The sequence below is a fragment of the Colossoma macropomum genome, unplaced genomic scaffold, assembly GCF_904425465.1.
Source record: "Colossoma macropomum unplaced genomic scaffold, Colossoma_macropomum, whole genome shotgun sequence".
Lineage (NCBI taxonomy): Eukaryota > Metazoa > Chordata > Actinopteri > Characiformes > Serrasalmidae > Colossoma > Colossoma macropomum.
Genome location: NW_023494801.1, coordinates 7884296 through 7907768, shown reverse-complemented (window position 1 = coordinate 7907768; position 23473 = coordinate 7884296). Strand labels below are relative to the sequence as shown.

General features: G+C 37.3%; 1 protein-coding gene across 1 annotated transcript; it reads left to right on the top strand.

The window, feature by feature from the left end:
* Positions 1-4942: 4942 nt before the first annotated feature.
* On the top strand, positions 4943-23473 carry nmt1a (N-myristoyltransferase 1a). Its single transcript, XM_036589948.1, has 12 exons — positions 4943-5082; positions 11730-11829; positions 11938-12082; positions 12969-13087; positions 14381-14472; positions 14635-14751; positions 16513-16683; positions 16870-16978; positions 18300-18470; positions 19233-19400; positions 19962-20099; positions 21821-23473. Exons 1-12 carry the CDS (start codon positions 4973-4975, stop codon positions 21839-21841), a joined length of 1461 nt encoding a protein of 486 aa, XP_036445841.1. The 5' UTR covers positions 4943-4972; the 3' UTR covers positions 21842-23473.

Sequence of the window (23473 nt, the reverse complement as noted above, 5' to 3'; positions counted from 1 at the left end):
CCTCTCTACATAACATTTTTGGTGTGTGGAAAAGATGAGCTTTTGATGCTGTTTTGACACATGCTTGTGCTTTATTATCTCTTCTTAAGCTCTGATTTGGTAATTATAGAACGGATGATTTGGGTTTTGAAACGAGGCTGAGGCATGTTTGACGTAATTATAAAATAGTATACACATTTAGCCATTTCACTCTGCTTTGTGTTGTGCAGAACCACAGTAATGCAAGGAGTCTGACGGCTAATTGCTCTAATATCAGAAAACAGATAAGACATAAATAAAAGCAAGTTCAAGAACACAATTCAGAAAGTTTGGTGGACATTATCGGTCATTGTACGTCACTAAATCTGTGCAATCAGTCGTGACGTTTGTCTTATATGACTTTTGTTTTGGTATTAAATGTATCAGTGTGAACGCTAAGCAAACCAGAACTAAAATGCAACTGTGTATGATACTACATATCATCCTCTGCTTTAGTCTGGACCAAGGAAACCAAACTACAAGTATAAACACAGCCTGAGAAGTAATTGTTTTAATTAATAAATGAAGTGTTTCCTTTGTTTGATGGTGTGTGATAGTCTTACACAGTAATAGTCTTACACAGAGACATATTAGCTTAGTGGTGGTTCATTTTGCTCTGATATGAATTTGGTTGGATGTTTTAATAAAAACAGTCAATTAATATGCAAGGAACCTCAACTGATTGCAAGAGAAAAAGACAGAAATCTAGACTGAGATTTGAAATGAGTACTTTGAAGGTCTAAATGAAAAATTCAGTGAAAACACAAGTATTCAGTAAACATTTGGTAATACTTGAGTAATACTTGAGTAAATACAAATATTTTAAAATAATACTTAATTAAGAACATTGGGCCTCATTCGCCAATATTTTTCTAGTTTTTTTCTTAAATTTGTTCTTGCGAAAAGTCCTAAAAAAGCCTATATCAGATTTATGATGTGTTCTTAACTGTTGCCTTTGTGCTCTTCAGTGTGTGTAGATTCTGTTCTTACTTAAGAACAAATCCCACATAAGAAAAATCGGTGAATGTCAGAATCTTCGTAAAACCGTGTAAGTGGGTTTTAAGAAGAGTTTCTTCTTAAGAACAGTTCTTGAATGAGGCCCATTAACTGAATCATTACATTGCAGTACAGTAATTACAACAGTAATCATTTACGTTATTAAATAATTTTTACAATAGTAGTCAATCTAACTAAAATAAGTTATTATTCTTTGTATTTCTTTGCTCAGTTTTTGTCCAGCAGTTTCAAATGTGTTGCACAAATGCAAATGAATGTTTTGATTTGTTTTACTTTCAAATGATAGTCTGTAGTTTAAAAGGCAGGTCTACATTTTATAAACTGAGATTAGGACCTGCCTGAGATTGTTTGTAGCGTGCTGCGTGTGTATGCTGGAGGGACTCACACCTATGGCGCCATCTTCTGGACCACAAAGCAACATTAAACAAATGTAAATGTATGACTTGATCATGGATCCAAACTTTGAGACCAGAAAAAGGGAGATTTTCCAAACTTAGGCGAGACATTTGGTGTTCGTCCTAAAGTTCTTGAAGGTTTAGAGACAGAATCCTGCATTCTGGTGACGGGTGGTTTATTTTATTTATGAAAGTGACATATTATTAAGCCAAAAGCAGATTTTTTTTATGTTAAACACTTTTATTAACAGAAAAACAAACTATTCAGCAAACAACATTGTGTCAAAAATCCTGTAAAAGAACGTATCATGGTTAAAAATGGCACTCCACTCAGCCTAAGACCTTGATTCAAAGCACATTTAAGTTGGTTCTTTGTCAAGCAGCATTCCTTCACTCTTACTCTTACTTATTGGGGTCAACATGTTGGATAAAAATTCAGATTAGTGGAATGCAGATGGCCTTTCATAAATTTCTTGTTCCCAGCAAAATTAGGGAAACAAATTTTAAGATTCTTTATAACAACTATCCTGACGTGTTGTAACCCAAGTTCTCGGAGATCATCTCTCCTCGGTGCTCCTTCTATAAAAGGATGATGCAAGAATCCAACATTTGAATGGATATTTCTGATTGTACTATTTTAATGGATTGTTTAACATTTCTGACATGTTTTTGTTTTACAATCTCAAACAAATCACACTGACTTTGATAACACTGTAATATTGCTTTGTCCTCTATGAACAATTTCACATTCATTAAGTCATTTAAGTTAAACCTAAAAGTAACTTCAGACTTTTTTGTTTTGAAGTTCCTTTACACTTCTGTAGACATGTTGAGGCCTTTGAACAGCAAAGCTGCTAAAACTTACCATGTCTAATATTATAATGCCTAATAATGTCATAGTTTTTGTGTGTATGATGTAATATCTGAGTATTCTCCAAATGTAATATCACAAAAATATTGATAAAAAAAGCAAAGAAGGAAAAAAAGGAGGTTGCTGTCACGGGGTGTGGTCATATCTAGGCGATTGTAGCAACAGCTCTCTGAAACAGATACAGTAAAGCCCCATCTAGTGTAAAGATGTGGACATTGAAGGTGAGTTTTTCCCTCTTGTACACACTGAGTACAGCAATGCAGCTTGTCTCACAGACATGGATCATCATAATCCCGAATCGTTTCAGAGTTGAAAACACATTTCAGACGTTTAACTGACTTGGACTTTAGACTCCTTTTGCTTGGAGTGACCTTGTACCTTAATTATGTTTATTGTGTTAAAATAAATGACTGAACATTCCATTTTGTCACTACCAACAATCATAACACTACTGAACCTTTACCAAATGTTTCAGTAGTGGCTGTTTTTATGTCGGTAGAGACAATTTTAGCTCATTTTTAGCAGAACTCAAAAACTCTAGCCAGGGCATGACTAGCAAACACAGCTTTGAACAGCTGTACACATAAAATCATAATATTTTCATTATAACAGAAAATGGTTAACTTAATTACAAAAAATATGTGTTTCGGTATGTTGCACACAGATTTTCAGACTTTAGGACAAAATTACTTCAATGGGGTCTAACTGCTCACCGTGTGGCCATGAGGGACAGGGATGCAGTCTCACTTCCTGCTCTAAAATACAGGGGTGTGGCTAAAATAAGGCTCCGCCTATGAACTAAAACACTTTTCGGTAGAGACACGAAAACTGGGACAGCATTTTTGAATAAAGATAAAATTAAATCTTTCAGCTTCACTCTAAAATAAATCAAAAAGCTCTTTAAAAATGGAAAAAAATACCAAAAAACTTGAAATATTATTTTCATAAGAGTAAATTCAGGGGTTAAAGAATGGGACGGCCATATCCCAATCGAAAGTATCCTATAAATGATGATTTTGAATAATAAATACTTAGTTGCTGTTTTAAATATGTATATATTTTTTACTGTGGAACTGCAGTTTGAACTAAGTAAAATGCTCCATATACATTGAGATGCACTAAAACAACCAAAAAAAAAAGAAAACAAAAATGTTTAACTTCTCAAAAAGATATCAGAAAGAGGTAATTTGTTGTAAAATTTAATTTGTGAATGTGAAACTTTGCAAAAAGTATAATAAAGCTGATCAAGTACTAGTTTTAATTTCATTGACAAAAAGTATCAAACCTAATAGCACATCTTTGTAAAATAAAGAGAAATAAATGTATAAAAACACCAAAAACCAAAGACAGTTACTCTTAAAGGTGACGTGGCTTTTCTCCATTGTTCAAAGCATCATTAGCTGCTTAACGTCATGCTGCAAACTGTTGTACAAGAAAAATTTGGGCTTAAAACAAAGAGAAAGTTAAATAAACCACAAAATATTGCAGCCAAAAAGTAGCAACATATTTATGGTCCTGGCTGCCATATTCCACCATCTGGGGAAATCTATTTTCAATATTTTGAAAATACTAGATATGTAACGATTCACAACATGTTTTATTTGGTTTGATATTATTTTTTTCTGTAATGAAAAATTCAAAATATTTTTTCAATACAGAAAAAAATAAGCAGTGCTTGCAAATATTATTTCTGTCATGTTAATCTGTTAATTAATATTTTAAGTAATTCAAAGTTTTGAACAAAATTAGGATGAAGAACAAGTTTACTATATAATACTATATTTACTATATATCATATTGTTGCACACCTTATTAACGACACTACACTTCTAAAAAAAGATGGTTCTTCAAGGGTTCCTTAGTAAAGTAAATGGTTCTATGTAGAACCCTGAACACTCAAAGAACCATTTGCTTGATTAAACAGTTCTTTGCATTGTAAAATTTTCAAAAAAAGTTTTTATACATGTAGATAGATAGATAGATAGATAGATAGATAGATAGATAGATAGATAGATAGATTTTCTTAAAGAACCTAACCAAACCCTATATTGGACAAACAAAACAGCATTTTTTCATCATAAATCAGCTGTTATTCTTTTCAAAGAAATATTATATATAAAAATGTACACAAATGGATATACAGCATTTTGGAATGAAACTCTTCACCTCTTTACCTCAGTAAAAAGAACAAAAGTACTTACTTGTGAAGGTATTTTGAAAGTATCACCAGTAAACGTATTTGAGTTATTTAAGATCTTGTAGCATATAATGCTGACAAACACTTGCTTTTAAAGAGACTTTAACTATGTAAACCATGAAAAACTATGTAAACACAGGTTTCCATAATACAGCTTCTTCATCAAAATAACATTACACAATTTTTTCAGTAGCTCAGAGTACTTTACTTACACATGCAAGTGCTTTTTTCGGAAGTAGAAATATTGAATACTTGTACTTTTACTCAAGTAATGTTTTGCCAAAGTACTTCTACTTTTACTCATGTACAGAAACATGCATTATGTATATGTATGTACATATATATCTGTATGTACATCTGTATGTGTGCTTTAAACTACATAGACCACAATGCTGTGCGAGAGTCCCGCCAATGGGAGCTTTTGTGGGTGTGTTTGGACTTTTGCAAGACCAGTCCCTCATTTCCTGGTTAAACATGGCGGATGAGAATGAGACAGCACCGAAGCCGGAGGAAAAAGCGGAGCTAGAAGAGGACCACGGACACTGCAGCGACTGCGAAAATGAAGAGCACCATTTTGAAGATGGGTGAGCGATGCAAACACCTCCGCTGTTTGAGTTAGAGATTTAAAACAGTCGCGCCCCGCAGCCCTAAAGGCTCGGCCGTCATACGGCTGGGTCAGTGGAGGCTGGAGTCACAGGAATCCGCCCACCGGTCGATCACGATTGGCCCGTTTGTTTGATTGACAACACAATCTAAACGACAATTGGGCCAAATGAGTGCGTTGTAAAGAGATGGGCGGGACTTAAAGCCTCGTTGCTTTAGTTCTGCTGCTCAAGCTAAGCTGCTGCTGTGTGCTGTAAGCACAGGGCTGCTTTACTGTCAGTTCACACTGGCGGAGACGCTCTGACCTGCCAGGGTTTTCTTTTCCAGCGAGATATTTCTAAACTAATTCATGTCTGAGAACAATAACAGTGTTTTCCACTAACATATCTAATTTACAGACTGCTGTCCTGCTCACTAAAATATGTGCAAGGTTGCTAACGGCAGCTAGCTGGAACATGAAGCAGCCTGTGTAATGGGTTTCCTAACGGATAAATGAGCTGATTTTATATCTAATACGCTGCAAAACAAGCTAAATCTGTGGTTATGATGGGTGTTTGTTTCTAAATATAGCATTTGGGCAGCTACAGTGAATAAAGAGTTTGGCTGACTGCGTTGGAAGTCCTATAAAGAAGGCCGCCAATGTTCTTGCTAGCCAACTAGCCAAGCCAGCATGCTGGTAGCAGCTTAATAGCTATGACTAGTTTTAATCTCAGTCAAGAAAAGGCGTTTTAATTCCCATCTACGATTGAAAATATCGTGTATTTTCTGTATGTGTACGCGGTCTACTGAGGACCGCGTATTATACTTATCATTTTACTGATTTTTTGGGTTGAAAAATCCGTTGTTTGGCAGATTTACAGCTACACCAGCTACATACTAACCAGGCAGATAAAGCTAGCTTTGTTTTGTAAGCCGCTTCCTAATGGGCTTTTGTTTTTAACTTAAATTTGTACGTGAAGAGTTAATAGATGGCAAAGATGGAAAATCTTGCTCTGTTCTGTCTCCCAAAACCATAAAACGACGTGAAGTTGCTCAGAACGTAACGAAACAGTAAAATAATACATTTTAACTCGACTGGTCGACATACTGTTACTGTTTATACAGCATTTATAGACTGTAGTCCATTAGTTTAGTGGGCTGATTCATCAGCCTTCTTAGTTAACATGCCACTAACATTTCAGTGTCACAGCTGTGCTGAATGGCCCACCATCCAAATAACCTGTTCTGTGGTGGTCCTGTGAGGGTCCTAAGCACTAACGAACAGAGTAAAGAAAGGCTAACAAAGCATGCAGAGATACCGATGGACTACAGTCTGTAATTGTAGAACTACAAAATGCTCCTATATGGTAAGGGAGCTGGTAAAATGGACATTGAGTGTAGAAACAAGATAGGTACGCCTAACATAGTGGCCAATTTTTGCATCTACAGGGAACAGTTATCATTCTACAGGTAGGCCAGTACCTCAGAGAGCTGTTTGCTTTGGCCACAGATGTGGTGAAACGTGTGGAATGTAAGGCAAAGGTTTCATTGTACTTTCACTTTCAATATATGGAGCCCACGTTGTAAAGTGCCAGTGAAAGTCTTTGTTCTACTTGCATCATTTTTTGCTGAGATGTAGACTCATCAGTTCACGGTGTGGAGTAAGATGTGCTGGTGTTTATACATTTTAATATCTTCGCTGTTAATCTAGCTAGTTTGCATTCCTAGATTAAAAGTACTACCTTCTATTGTTCATAGTGGCTGTTTTTGCAAATGAATCAACCGCCAGCATTTCACTCCCTATGATGTTATAGCTATTGGCTGGTTTATGGAGTTGTCAAGTTTCTATCAAAATTTATGAATAGTAATATATGCTAAAGGAATGGTTCACTGAAAAATCTCGTTTACATTATTCAAAGTAGAATAATATTGAATCATATACGAGGTGTGCCAAAAAATTTGACGTCATTTGAGATGTGAATATCTGAGTAACTACATGTCCCAGGCAAACGAATTTAAATAGGCTTCATGTTGAACAATACAAGATTTATTTATCAGTATTCAAACAAGAAATTCAGAGGTAGATTTTGTAACCGATTTCACGAAGATTCACAAATGTAATGTCCTCCGATACTGGTGGTCGTCCAGATCCCTTTGCCCTGCACAGACAGCCTTCCTCTTTGAATATTTTTTGTGCCATGTCCAGTTGGTGCATTTTTATTGAATTTTCTCGAAAATGCAGGCTGCACACTCTTGTTTGACTGTGCTCGAGCATGTTCTAACACACAAAATGCCTTTTCGTTTCTAGTGAACGCCATTCTTCAACCTGAAAAAAACATTAAAAATTAAATTTGGTTAGTTTTTACACATTTTATTGAAATTTGAGATCATTTGAGGGAGAATTGGCTGTTATTAGACTACGAAATGATGTCCTTTTTTTTGGGACACCCTGTATATATATATATATATATATATATTTATATATATATATATATATATATATATATATATATATATATATATGATTGGTGGATAAACTTTGCTTGTTCAATTTTGTGCTGGAGCTGTGAGGCTAATGTAGCTAATAAGTAACAGCGGTCATGTGGACTATAGACCGGGCCCCTACATTTGGGATAAGGGTAAAATTGTGTACATTTGTTTTTTTCATTAAGCCATTTTCTTTAACTCCCACCAACACCATGAGCATGTAGGAGGTGTAACCATCATCTGAATGAACACATACAATCTTGCAGCACAAAGCGCCATACATACTGGCTGGGCCTATGCTTGACAGTACAGTATAGTGTTCATTCAGGCAGTAAAGACTGAAAGCAGCATTGGTGGGGGAGCTGCGGAGGTTTTGTTTTGGTGGCCTCTTCCCTCCAGCAGGGGTAGAATCCTGTCGAACCACCATTTAGCGCAATTTCTTTCTTTCGCTTGCCTTTGTTCTGTGTCATAGTGCAGGTCCCTCATCCTCTCACAACCGCACGCTTTTCCCCCCAGGGTAGTGTAACATGCCATCTGTCCCACAGTAACAAATGTAGCTCGGTGCCCTCACCTCTCTGCCCCCCTTTGGATGATAATAGGATTAACTGCTGCTCCTCAGTAAGTACGCTGCTGTGTCCTGACTCTGGTTTAGCTAAACCCATATTAGCTCTGCTCAGCTAGGGATAGACCTGCTGTGTGTTGTGCCTGACAAGATGGAAGGTATATGGGTGTGTTTTCTACGTTAAAGGGGAATTCAACCAATTGTTTTAAAAATCTGCATAATTAGATTGTTAAAAAGTAAAGTTGTTCAGAGTGGTTTAATCTGAAATGATCCAGCCTGGAGAAACTTACCAAGTCACAGTTATTCACAGTGATGGTGATAGGAACCAGATATCTGGATCCTTGAATTATGTAGAAAGGTATCTCACAGAAAACTGTTAAATTAGATGGTTATGCTGCCTGGTGGTTGAGACTTTGTTTTCTGATAGTATTCAGATAAGGTTTTGGCCTAAAACATTTTGAATGTCCACGAATGCCATAGAGGTACATGCAGATTGTTGTAATGCAAAATAGAACCAAAAGTTTTGTTTTTTTTTGTTTTGTTTTTTTTCCTGGATTTGCTTCTATTTTACAATTTGAAGACTAAAAGAAACAAACAAAAACCAGCTATACTTGGGTTCTAGACATTGCAACCCCTGGTTCCTGTCACTACTATTTTAAAGAAATCCACTAAAGCAGTTTTTCCACAATGCACCATTTCACTTCAAACAACTCTGAATTGTTTTATTTACGTATCAACAAAAACGTTAACATGGTTAGTTCACTTTGTTTTACAAAGACCTCAACCATAATATTTTCATGTGTTCACCTGTATTCATTGCTGTTTGTTGGTTTAGCACTATTGTTTGTCCTTCCAGTTGTCCAAGCTCTTTTTAAAAGTGGGTATTCTACCTGTTTCTGCTGTTTTTGTTCACTAGGGTCTCTGTAGGGCCATTCTCTCTTTCTCTTTCACTCTCTTTTTCTCTCTTCTCCTTTGTATAAGAATATATCCTGGATGCACATTAAATGCATCTTACTGTGCTCTAAATACAATCTGAAGATTTAGCAGAGTTGAGTCATCGTGGGGTTTGGCACAGTAGTTGGAAACATTGTGGGTAAATAAAATACTTGATGAATCATATTTAAAACAGTCTTACTTTGAAGTGCTCTTCTGTTCTCTTTTCCATCTAATCCTCACAGTGAGTGTTTTGGTGACTCTCACTAGAGCAGCAGTTCCTTAATTGAGGTTCACGGTCCACTGGTGGTCAGGGAGCAGCTTTTACCATACACAGTGAATTATATTATAGGAAAACTGACCAAGGACAGGTTATTTGTGTTTTCTTCTAATATCTATCAATGATAAATAGACTTATTTTCTGCAAGCATGATATTCTCATCAGAATGCCACAGATAAGGTTTAAGCCTTTTATTCGGTTTTATTCGGTTAACACTGGTTTCCTGTTAAGTACTGCATTAACTATGAGGTCTTGTTTGAGACATTTAGAGCTCCAAGCTCCAGCACATTTTACTGATCTGTTAAAGCGTTACAGCCCATCCAGACTACTTCACAACCCCCAGGATCTCTTACAGCTCAGTTGGGGGAAGATCATTTTCTTACGTAGCTCCTGGCTTCCGGAATAGCATTCCAGAGAATATCAGAAATGCAAACTCGATAGGTGTTTATAAGGGAAATTATATTCCATTTTTCAAACTTTCTGCATAATTTAATATTAGTTAATATATAAAGTCAATCAGAGTAGTTTGATGTTAAATAGTTAATTTAGGGAAACTTATCAACCAGTTGTGATGTCTACAATACAAATATAGCTATTTTTTTGATTATCCAACATCACTAGTGAACCTGCATGTTGATGATGATTAAATAGTAGTAAGTGTAATAAAATAGGTTTTCTTTGGAGGCTGTTTTGCCTTACGATACTCTGTACGTGTTTTAGGATACGTTCTTATCTCAAAACTCTATCATAAAACAACATCTTAGACATCCGGAAGAGTATTTGTAGCCGTTCTGCGTAATAATTTATCATGAAGGAGATTTTAGAGGCGTTAAACTTCAGGCATCTGGTTCCCATCACCACCACTGGACAGTTCTGACTCACCAAGTTTCTGTAGAATGGCACGTTTCACATAAACCACTCTGAATGGTTCTGTTTACATCTTAACCTTTGATTAAGCAGAAATGTAAAAAAATCTGTGGAATTCCCCTTTAAATCCAGACTAAAAACACATTTGTTTAGGCTAGTGTGTGACTAGAAGTAGTGTGTGGCTCATTTTCTCTTGTTTGTAATAGTGCTTTTAGATCATAGTGTTTTTATTCTTCTAATGTTAATGTTAATGTTTATTCTTCTAATGAATAGTGCTACATGAGTAATGATTTATTATTATTATTAGCTATCTAGCTGAGCTTCTGATTATTAGCCTGCGTGCGTCTGTCAGGGTAAAAGAAATGCTGTAATTTGAAGGCTCTGCCAGTTTGGATAATCGAAAATCTGAGTTAGTGGATTCGGATGAAAGCACAGCCTTCTCTGACACGGTTGAGGGAGGTCATATTCTAGCCTCTGCATGCTGCCTCTTCAAACATTTGTGTTTGAGAGAAGCACACTGTCAACATATTCAGTGTTGATCTGCTGCAAAAAGTGTTCATTCTTTAGGATGCACTGTTCTGCTTGATTGATATAAGCTAATGATAGAAGGCTACCATTTGTTTTTCAGATTTTTGCATGTTTTTTTTCACCAGATACTTTTACTTTATGGGCCAAATCTCTAATTTAGCGGTGGGTGAAACGACGCTTTCAGGATACATGATACACATTAAGATGTCTTCTTCTTGACGTTTGGTCAAAGCAAGGCATAAAGTGGTAGAGCAGTAACAGGGCCTAAACTTTTGGTCTAAACCCGAATACAGCCTGAGAATTTTCTGTCCGAGCCCAACCTGAGCCAACACACAGCACTGCAGTTTGAGTCCTTTTAACAGGGCAGGGATAAATAAATATGGTGTAATAAAATAATCAGCTGTCAAAAATTCTGTTTACATTCTGCTTTAGATTTATTCCTTTAATAAGTGTCCACTGTTCACACGCTGTGCAGTGCTAATATAGTAAGATGTTAGCTTTCAACTGTTTAATACTAAAACTCTGTTTCTGCACATAGAACATGTTTCATAGAACATACTGAACAAATAAAATATTTTGGCCAAACAAATCAAACATTCTTTTTGCTGCACTAAACTTTCCTTTCCTGAATCGATTCCCTGCTTATGTCCTGTTTTCTTCTGAGTGTGGGCCTCGTGGGCCTTGGTGCTGAGTGGGTGATTTCAGTGCGCCAGATTTAAAGTAGTGAAAGTAGAATGGAAGAAAAATGTACTTTTTACATACCGCTCTCCACTAAATCCAGTTAAAGAGATCCAATTAAGATCCTTAGTAAAATAACATGCAGTCGGTCAGCATTCAAGTACCATATCCATGATACGTGAGTATGTCAGAAAAGCATACTTTGATGTAATGTGGCAGTTTATCATGATAAATGTCGTCGTATCGCCCCACTCCTAAAGTTGGGTATGTGTTTTTAATCGTTTCGTTCTGGATGTGTTCTATATGGCTTACAGGGAAAAAGGTGACACAGGGGCCAAGAAAAAGAAAAAGAAACAAAAGAAAAAGAAAGACAAGTCTGGAGGAAAGGACTTAGCACAGGACCCATTGGCCAAAGTGAGTGTTTACCCTTGTGGCACATTCAGAATTTTTTTTGTCCCCTTTTTGTATTGCAGCTTTCATTTTTTTTCCTTTCTGTTTATCTCTCTTTCTTTGTCTCTCCAGGTAAACTCCCTACCTGCCGACAAGCTTCAGGAGATCCAGAAAGCCATCGAGCTCTTCTCAGTGGGACCAGGACCAGCCAAAACCATGGAAGAGGCCTCACGCCGCAGCTACCAGTTCTGGGATACTCAGCCTGTCCCGAAACTAGGTACTGTGCTGCATTTCTGTGCTACTTTATGCAGTGAAGTCTATGATAAGTGTCTATGAGCTTATCGTAAACAGTCTTTTAGAGCGGTTTGGTGTGAAATGGTTCATTCTAGAGAAACTTACAGACTTGGATTTCTTTACAGTGGTGCTGATAGGAACCAGGGGTCACCATGTCTCCAACACAAATACAGCCATTTTATTTACTATCCAAATCCACCAGTGAACTTACAGGTGTCTTCTGAGTTTTATATGTAATGTTGATTTTGGTAAAATAGTGGTTAATCTGAGGGGAAAAAAGTTTTCTTTGGGGACTGTTTTGCCTTAGAACACCCTTGATGTATCTCTCCACCATGAAAAGATTAAAATAAATTGATTAGAATATTTGTTTAGACCAAAAGTTTAGCACAAAACTATGATAAAACAGTGTCTCAGACATCAGAATAAGTCTTCATACATCATTTCATGTAATGACTTTGTGTGAGGGAGCTTTTAGAGGCATTAAACGCTTCACATGTCTGGTTCTTGTTACCACCGGTAAGTTTCTCTAGAATTAAGCATTTCACACCAAACCACCCCGATTGACTTTGTTTACATCTTAACCATTTTATTATGCAGAAATTTAAATTCCTCTTATAAGCGGTCTGTGATATTACCACATTTCCTCTAATGTTAAAACAGGCAATGAAAGTACACACAACCTCGCAAGTCTACTAAGAACTATATCAACTAGATCAACTAATCTTTGCAGCTCTGGTTCAAAACGGGTATTTATACTTAGTCATATGCAAAAGTTTGGGCACCCCGGTTAAAGTTTCAGTGGAGCGTGTTTAATGTTGAACGTGTTTGTTCCCTGAGCTTATTTGGCTTACTGTTGTTTTCTTATGTAGGAGAGACGGTGACATCACACGGCTGCATTGAGCCTGATAAAGATAACATCCGGGAGGAGCCCTACAGCCTTCCTCAGGGTTTCACCTGGGACTCACTGGACCTGGGCAACCCCGCCGTGGTGAGACATACTCAGACAGATACACCCACCAACAGCATCCAAGTCTAACTAAGCCAATTTGCTTTTTCTAGCCCCCAAGCCATTTTCTGTCACTTTGTTGTGGTCCTTTGAGACAAAGTCTTAATGCTCAAACCAGATTTGCTCTTTTCGTCTCCTGAGTGAATTCCTCTGTTTAGACAGGCTATGACCACAACCTAAAAGCCTGTGGTATTACAGTGTAGTCTAGATTGGAGCTCTAAAAGTTAGATTGTAGTTTTCTTTTTGTTTTGGGGTCCTGAAAAATCAGGCAGCTGTGCCTCAGTGCTCATTGTGCATGGTTAAGGTTCTTTTATGTGACAAGGGATTAACAAAAATTAAAGGATGAAAATAGTGTGGGGTTGATTCACATTACAAATATAATCAACGCACTCTGTTTTCATCCTTTCATTTTTATTAATTCCATCTCACATAGTAAAAATGTGTTCAAATTTAAAGTTTAAACAGTTTTTGATTTCACCTGCTATTTGGAGAAAACAGTGTGGATATGATAAAATACAGTTTGAGATTTTTTTTATTCATCATCAAGGTGGCTTTTGTTTGACGATAGAAATAACAAATATGCCTTGATAAAAAGACGAGTGATAAATGCATGCAAATAAAAAAACGGTATTTTATCAAACGATTTAATGATGATTCATGTGTTTGATTACATTTTAGTGTCTTGTAGCATTTATTGTTTGCTTCAGTCCATTTTTCTTGCTTGGCTGATTCGTTGTTTAATGTTATTCATTTTTCACGTCTACATGTCAGTCAGAAAGATCTGCCCGCTACTCTGATTGAATCACAGTGCGATCCACTACTGCTGGGCACACAAAAGTAACAAAAATTGTTGAAGTTAAACAATAAAATATAGAAGTGATTAAAAATATTAAAATTACTAACATCTAAAAAGTGAGTGAGCCAAGTAACAAAAAATATGCTCCAGGACAACAAAACATACTCAGTAGACAAATGATTTTTATTAAATTAAAATGATTTAAATAAAAAAATGCCCACCACTTTTTTTTTTATTCACCTGCATTTTCTTTTAGTTAAAGAATATTATACACCTTGGTGATGAATGATAAAGTACGGTTTTATCAAATAAAACTGTTTTAATCAAATTTTTTTTTTTGGAAATATCTAATTAGACAACATTTTAATGGTCACTGATCACAGTGTAGCTCATTGCCGTGGGCACCCATTATTGGATAACTAAAAACTAAAAGCTGTGGTCACATTTGTGAATTAACATCTCTTGTTCACTATGCTCAGCTTAAGGAGCTGTATACCCTCCTGAATGAGAACTACGTGGAGGATGATGATAACATGTTCCGCTTTGACTACTCGCCGGAGTTCCTGCTTTGGTAGGTGCATGTTCCAGGCTGTGTTCAGGGTCGAAGAATGTGGGGTGTGCAGGGGAGACTTTACTAAGTTCTTATTTGCTGACCTCTGCTACCATCTGCAGTCCCCACTATCTCTCTTACTGTCATGCAGGCATCTGTCGCTCACTCTCTTTCTCTTTTTAGGGCTCTGCGCCCCCCGGGCTGGTTGCCACAGTGGCACTGTGGAGTGAGGGTGAACTCTAACCAGAAACTGGTGGGCTTCATCAGTGCCATCCCAGCCAACATCCGCATTTATGACATGTAAGTCACTTACTGAGGGGGTTGATGCTTCCGCTCCATCCTTTTCTTGGAAGTGGAATTGTAGCTACTCTAACATATTAAAGTACCATGGAAAATGTTCAAAATTGTTTATCTGGAAAGCTACGGTGTTTTTGTTCACATGACGTTTATACAACATTAGAAAAAGTGCAAATATACATCAGCAGAGGTGTTGGTTAGCTGTCACAGGTATTGTATGACCACTGTAAATACTGGGCTGCCTTGAGCAGAGACTGGGAAATCAGAATTTATAGCATTAAAGTTTAGTTGTCAGCAAAAGTTTGGGCACCCCCAAAATAAGTTAAAAATTAAAGAGCTTGTTGAAAATAAGTGAACACATCCTCTATAGAGGACACACTGCTGAACATTTTAATGCACTGTTACAATTTATTTGCTGAATTCAACACATTGAAAACAAAATCTGTGTAAAACTTCCAGTGCATTTTATGTTTTAATTTTTCCCCCACGATGGTGAACTACTGCACTAAAATGCCATATTTAAGATTATTCCCTTTAGAGGATGTGTTCAATTAGAAAATCAACAAAACATATATTTTCGAAAGGGGTGACTTTTGCACAATGTGTATTTATTAAAAACATCAAAAGGCAAATTCTACAGATCTGTTACCAAATGCAAATTAAACGTGTCAAGTCACTTGTACACTTTCTGGTAGATCTAGGCTTGAACAATTATCACAAGTCAGAAAACCCCTACGGATGGTAAACAGTTCTTTAACGCATATTAAACTAATTTACTTTTAATTTAAACTAAACGCTGTTAACGCATTTTCCTAGTTTGACCCCTCAGCCCATATTTCCAACCTGAAGCACAGCTGCTCTTGCATTGTTGCTATGATTCTGCTCCTGTAGTGCTTCTCGTTCAAATACAGCTTGTAAATGGCAGCTTCCAATGATTGCTCTCTTCATACAGCTTAATTTTCAGCTTCTATCATGCCATGAATTTATTTATCCTCAAAGTACATAAGAGTGAAGTATTATTTACAAGCAAAAGCACCCCAGGAATATCGAATAAAAAATAAATGATAAGAAGAATTGGATAAAAATTGGAAACTGCTTTCACTCTATTTTCATGGTCCACCTGCCTTCATGTGACTTTATGTTTAGATTCAAGTTGAATTATTAAAAGTAATAAAGCTTTTGTCCACTGATATATAAAAAGAACACTGCTTTCTGGGGTCAAAGTAGAGCTAATAAGACAAATGCAATTTTCTAATACAAAATAATGCAATTATTATTGCAATTCTTATTATTAATTGTTTAAATCACATGATAGCTGACCGTTTAGTATAACCCTGCTGTACTATACTCCAGCGTAAACGCTATATGTGTAAACAAACAACATGCAAACCGGTGCAGAGGTGTTTTGTCTAAAACAGGCCTAAGGCATTTGCACAATTTTGTTCCTTTCAATTAGTGATATTTGCAGCGAGCTGAATTATTAGTTGTTTTTATATCAAAATTATTCAAGTTTTCATCAATTTTTAGTTTACTGTTTAAACCTCAAGTGTGAAACATGGATGGACTGGTCTTCTTGGTGGAAGATAAAAGCCATGGAGCTCAATGAATTAAAAATTAATTGCGGATCGGTCAGAAAGAATGCAGTTAAATATTCCTCCCCAAATCGTTCAGCCCTAGTACATGAAATACAGTGTGCATAGTTACTGCACTGAAATATCTGATAGATGAGTTGCACATGTGGAATCTGTGCTGTTTATCTCCCAGAGAGAAGAAGATGGTGGAGATTAACTTCCTGTGTGTGCACAAGAAGCTGCGCTCCAAGCGTGTGGCTCCGGTCCTGATCCGAGAGATCACCAGACGGGTCAACCTTCAGGGCATCTTCCAGGCTGTCTACACTGCAGGAGTGGTACTGCCCAAACCAGTGGGCACTTGCAGGTAACACTCTAAACTGTTTAGCATCATAGCATGGTGGTGGATCAGGTTTTTATGAAATATTTCCCTCAATACGTTCATAAACTTAATCTGTCCTTAGAACAGTGGATGATATTTTGGAAACTAAAGGCCTTTCTGTAATTCCTGTAACTTTACACCTATGTATTGTTATGTATCTTGCTTATATAGGTACTGGCACCGCTCTCTGAACCCACGGAAGCTGATCGAGGTGAAGTTTTCACACCTGAGTCGGAACATGACTATGCAACGCACCATGAAGCTCTATCGACTGCCAGAGGTACACGCTGGTCCTCTATTCCAAAGCTCTTCTTTTTTTATTCCTTCTTTAGCACTCATAGAGGTACTGAGGCTTCTATGGCCTCTTTCCACTGCAGGGCCGGACCTTTTCAAGCATGAAGGTTAGCCGTTCTAGTGACATTTCCACACAGATACAGTTTGGCACAGAACACTTACAAGCTGTGTGTGCAGTTATCTAATCATGCTCAGACCGCAGAACTGTGTGGGTGGGAAGCATAATGATGTAGCTGTTCATGAATTGGTTCTATGTACATGTAGCATTTTAGCTACCTTATTCTGTGTGAATACAAAATAAAATGGTTGATTTAAAGTTTGCTTATGCAGTTGCCAAAGAAAGAAAAGCAGTGTACAACTAGTCTTACAGAACTGTGTGATATGGCAGTGGAACAAGGCCTGTGACTTGTGATTTTCTAATGGGATGGTGGCTTTAGCAGTGGCTCAGTGAGTTCTTTCAGAACACCAGTGGTCTTTTTGGCTTTCTGTCTACCTACCCCTCATTCTGTGGTCATCTGTGACTTTATTAAAGGGGAATTTAAAAGATATTTTTGAAAATTTCATCATTATTCAGTTGCTGAGACAAAACAAGGACCAGGGTGAGTGTTGGGTTTAAATTATAGTCAATTTGGTCGGTATATAGTTGAATGTAACTTGAAGGTAAATTAAGTATCTACAAAGGATCTAAAGTGGACTATCCAAATATAAAGTGTTACCCAAAATTATCATAAAACAATGATCAGACAGCATATTTGTTATCATTTTGTGTAATAACTGTCTGTGAGGGAGCTTTCAGAAGCATTAAACGCTAAACATCTAGTTTCTATACCCACCACCCTGAATAGTTTGAATCAGTAAATTTCTACCATGGCATGTTTTATGTCAAACCACACTACAAAATCAGCGTAATTCCCACCTGTTTTTATAGGGCTTCTTTATTTTGTTATGTTTATCATGTTTCCTTCCATGATTATGCCAGCATATTATGAGTAGGAATGCCCTCTGATACCTGATTTTGGACACAAACAAATTATTAGTATACAATGGAGTATCAATAATGTCTGCTGTCGGTAAACGGCGCTGCTGTTAGTGCTGGAGAAATTAGAATTTTGACAGGGTCACAAACTGGCTGCCCTTTTTCTCTCTCTCCATTTCTGTCTTTCTCTCTGTGCCTGTCTTATGTGTGTAAGAACAGCCCTACCAATTATGTAACCCAAGCTTTGACTATACAAATATACTCTTATTTGTCTTGCCAATAAAGCCTCCTGGGTTGATGTTCATGTAGAGCTGTCTCTTTCTGTCCATAGGCTCCCAAGACTCCAGGCTTGAGGCCGATGACAGTGAAGGACATCCCAGCTGTGCACCGTCTGCTGCTGGACTACCTGCGCCAGTTCCATCTGGCACCCGTTATGAACCTGGAGGAGGTGAAGCACTGGCTTCTGCCTCAGGACAACATCATTGACACTTACGTGGTAGAGGTGCGTCACCTGCAGAGCCCTTGACAACCTTAGAACGCTGATAAGTTTAATAGCTCACCATGTTAATGACCTAAACTGGGAAGGCTCTGTTGAAGATTTGGTCCTGGTAGGGCTTTTGGTCTGATTTTTGCAGAGGCATTGTCACAAAAACCTCATACATCATTTCTATCAGCCCATTTGCAGCAAAAGTTTGGGCGCCCATGGTTAAATGACATGTTTTGTTGACCTTTGATTGAACACATCCTCTACAGAGAACACACAATTCAGCAGATTTTCATTACTGTTTATTTGCTGAATTTAACATATTGGGGAAGACTTGTGCAAAAGTTATGGAACATTTTATATTTTGTTTTAATTTTTCTCCAATATGTAAAACTCAACAAATAAATGTAATTATACATTAAAATTTCCAGAAGAAATGCCATAATGTGGTCTGCTCCCTGCAGATGGTGTCATTTTCATTCAGAAAATCAACAAAATGTAGTATGACCAGGAGTGTTCAAGCTTTTGCATATGACTGAATGCCATGCATTTTTAAGGAGAGGTAGCATTTTGAAAAATGACCAGTATGTATATTATTATTTATGTTTAAATTATTTAATATGTTTTCATTACCATTGGTCAGTCTGTAGGTCTCTAAGCACTTAATCAGTTGAAAATCTCCTTTTATTAATGCTTTAGTAGTACGAGTATAAATATTCTTATTAATACTTTTCCTGATTGATTGATTGATAATTGGTGTTCTGATTGTTGGTTTGGTAGAACCCGGAGGGGAAGGTGACAGACTTCCTGAGTTTCTACACCCTGCCGTCCACCATCATGAACCACCCAGTGCACCGCAGTCTGAAGGCAGCTTACTCCTTCTACAATGTGCACACCAGCGTGCCGCTGCTCGAGCTGATGGGAGACGCGCTCATCCTAGCCAAGTCGGTCAGTGGATACACCTTTTTTTTGTTTGTTTTTTAATTCAGAACTTCTGAGGTTCAGGCATGATTCATATTTTTAGGCAATTCCCTTTTTTAGAATTTCCACATAATTCAGTTATTTAGATGTAAACAAAGTCATTCGGAGTGTTTTTGAAATTTTTATGTGCAGGAGCAGCTCAGACACAAAAATAACCATTTTGTTTACTGTCCAACATGATTAGTGAACCTACACATGTCCTACACAGATTTTCCATATGTTGATAATGGTAAAAAAACATTAAATCTAGAAAAATACATTTCTGTAAGGACTGTGTTGCCTTAAAACATCCTGCATGTACCTCTCCACCATGACTGACTCAAATCATTGGTAAAACAATGTCTCAGACATCAGACAATGTATTGGCAGCTTTTAGAGGTATTTAAACTTTGGACGTCCAGTTATTATTACCACTGCTGTTAACAATTCTGACTTAGTGACTTAGTGAATTTCCTCTTAACATAAGCCCTGTTTCTTTAGTGTCTGAACTACGTCTTTCACTCTCTCCATCTTGTTCTCCCCCTGCAGAAAGAATTTGATGTCTTCAATGCACTGGACCTGATGGAGAATAAAACGTTTCTGGAGAAGCTGAAGTTTGGTATCGGAGACGGGAACCTGCAGTATTATCTCTACAATTGGAAATGTCCCAGCATGGGCCCAGAGAAGGTACAGAGTCTAGTCCTGTTTGATAGAAACTCTTAAGCTGTGAGGTTTATCAGAGAGTGCTCTAGAAGGCATTACACACACTTGTGTTCTGCTTATATTCACCTACACTTACTTTCACATATTTGAAAATCAGTGATCATGGTTCATGCCAAAAGTTACTTCTCTAGTTATTCATCATCGCACTTTAGGTTTTTACCACTAGGTGGATGTCATGAAGATAGTTTGAGCTGTGGAAAACAGTTTGTGAACCGTTTGGAATGATCTGAATTTCTGCCTGAACTGCTTTAAATGAAGGTCAGGGATTGTATTTATTAAACTCTTCAACGCAAAAGTTCTGATCTAGGATCAGATTCTAGGGATGCACCGAAATTTTCAGACCAGAAAGTTTTTCAGCTGATAGAGAAAAAAAAAAAACAATATTAAATAAGTCTTCAATAACATGTTGAAATCTGACACTTGGCAAATACTTTGATTTGTGATGAAAATGAGAAATAGTGATTTAAAAACACTGTTTCGTTCGCTCAGCTGCGCTGACTTCTTAAACTCTCAAACATGATCTTCTGCAGCCACGTTCTGTATGGTTTATAGCTTATATGATTTTTAGCATTAACTGATTTAATGAAATTCATTAATGGGAGTCACCCAATATTTTTGGTAATTAACTCTTTGCCTCTTTGCGCTAAAGCTTCTACCTGCTAGGCGTGAGTTCTCTTCACGTTCACATGTTTTGCCCGTTTAAAACAAAGTGTATTCCATCGTAATAATAGAGCCACTTTGGAATTCAGCTTTAGATGCCTTTGGGAAAACACAAAATATTATTTTTCATAGTTTTGCAGTTTGAATAATTAATATTATTTAGCAAGCTGTTTTAATTGAATTTGTGCTGTGGTGCTCTCAGATCTTTTTACCAACATGCTGGTTGTCGCCTTTGAAGCATAATCATTATCATGTTAATTCAAAAACATGAAACCATGAAAATATCGATAAAATAACCCTTTCTTTTTGTTTTTTGCTTTCGGTCTTTCACCTGAGTATATGTAGGTTTCGGTCTTGGTCAAGAATTTTCATTTCGGTGCATCACTTTCAGATTCCTCTTATACGTTGAGGTTACTAACAAGAACAGATCCTAGATCAGCGCTTTTATACCACTTTCACATGTTTGTGGAACCCAGCATTATGCAGCAAAAATAAGAGTACAGAGCGTCCTCCTGCATTTGTCCTCCTTAAATAAACAATCTATGCTGCTAAAGGTTTTCTCCCTACTCTATAAACTCTATTAAAAACTCTAAAAAGCTTCCAGAATATGTGCCCAGATCAGCAGATTTTCCAGAAATCCACATAGTTCCAAAGGATCCAGAAGTTTGCTGTGTGTGTTCAGGGCTCACTCTTATCCACAAAAGGCTGGTGTGGCTGCAGGTTTTCATTCCAGTCCTATGGAAGCACAGCTGATTCCTCTTGTTTAAATCAGTTGGTCTCAGTCTTCAAACAATTGATTGGTTATATGAGATGTGCGTTTGCTTGATTACAGTAAAAAACTGCAGCCACACTGGCCTTATGCAGATGAGCTGGTCCAGTCCTGATCCAGGGTTCGGTCACTGTAGACATGTTGGATTATAATCCATTTTAGAATTCTGATCTGTTGTGAGATTTTAAGCATCTCTAGTTACAGAGCAAAGCATCACAGTAAAGTTGTTCTTTTTCTTTCTTTCGTTGTTCTACAGGTTGGTTTGGTCTTGCAGTGACCCTCTCCCATTATTAAGCCCTTCCTTGCGTCATAGTGAAGCCAAGTTATGACATCATGCACTGACCACCTGACCGATACTACAGAGGGACTTCCAGGTTTAGGAAGAAAAAGCCACCGCCCATTTTCTTTTCTTCCTTGTTTTTTGACATTTGAACTTTGACCATGTGGACCTGCACTACCGCTGCCAGGCCAAGAGAGGGGAGTTTCTCTCCTCTTTTATGTCTTGCTTTCTCTCTCTTTCTTTTTTCTTCTCTTTCTTTCTTTCTTTATTTCTTCTCTTTTCTCTTTTTTTCTGTCTTTCTTTCTGTTTTTTTTTGTTTTTTTTTTTTCTTTTTATCTCCCTCAGCACAGGGATCTGAAGCCACTGTAATTGCCATCGTCAGACAAGAACAGCAAACGGTTGCGATTGTCGATCGCGTCATGAGTCGAGAGTTGTAACACGCCCTCAAACTGCAGATGCTCCCTCACACAAAAAACTCCCATCATGCCCTGCAGCATTAATAACATTCTGCTCACACGCTGACACAGTCGACAGACTCCGTACAGCAGTTTGTTTTTCTCCCCGTCCAAATATGCTTTTGAGGTGCTTTTGCAAGAAAGAAAAAAACAAAACAAAAAAAAAAACTGACAACATTTAACAAAACAATCATACAACACCAGAGAATACCTTAAAGAGAAAGCCAACAAGCATCAAATAAGGTGATAAAGACCTAAAGTGGACATTACAAGGGCTGCTGTGGATAATTTAGCTTTTTTGTTTAGCGGTTTCACTCTCTCTGTTATTGTCATGGGATTGTCATTGTTTTCCAGTTCATTTTGACTAATTAATGTGGTACTTACTGCAAGGGAGAGATCTTTCTCTACTTTTTTGTTTCTTTTTTGGTCTTTTTGCTTTTCATATTTTTCTTTCTAATCGATGGATCGCTGCTTCATCACTAACTGCCTGTGATTCCCGTTCACTGTAATGCCAACAGAGAAGCCCTGTGTACATAAACCAATAACAAGTAACAACAATGTAATATCAAGAAAACGATGACCGCTAGGAGTCCAGACCGTGGACCCATGGACTAATGATAACTAAAGAGGGCGAATCATGACTGAGGCATGAATCATGAATGAGTGTGATGGGGGGCAGGAGACGGGTTTTTTTGGGGGGGGGTTAAGTATTTAATGTATCTGAGAGTGAAATATGATTTTTGTGGGGGTTTTTTTTGCAGGGGTGGGGGGTGGTAAAATCTAATGCACTCACATGATTGGCAGTTCCTCATAAAATTCTACTGCTGTAGATAAACAGTGTCCTAGAGTTTAAAGAGAAAATTCTTTGAAGAACTGGTTTGGCGTAATGTGTTCCCTTGCACGGTTCAGTGTTGTAGATAGGAAGCAATGAGCTGACACATGTTCTGAAGAGCAGCTACAGCAGTAGAGTTTTATGACTATTGGCCAGTGTCTGCTGGGTTTCTCTTGTGGACAGAATGGAGGAGATGTTATCAGATGATTGGAACAAATGGATCAGGACAAAAACACATTGTGTGGTCTTTTGGTTTTCATGATGGAGAGGAAAAAAACTGTCATCATGGAGATTTTTTTGTGCTAAATAAAAGTAGACGTTGCTGTGAGGATTTGGCGCGTT

Excerpts from the sequence above, each read along its gene's own strand:
- nmt1a (XM_036589948.1), top strand. The coding sequence starts at position 4,973 with ATGGCGGATGAGAATGAGACAGCACCGAAGCCGGAGGAAAAAGCGGAG. Across the intron at positions 14,473-14,634 it reads TCGCCGGAGTTCCTGCTTTG|GGCTCTGCGCCCCCCGGGCT; the intron begins GTAGGTGCATGT and ends TTCTCTTTTTAG. Across the intron at positions 20,100-21,820 it reads CCAGCATGGGCCCAGAGAAG|GTTGGTTTGGTCTTGCAGTG; the intron begins GTACAGAGTCTA and ends GTTGTTCTACAG.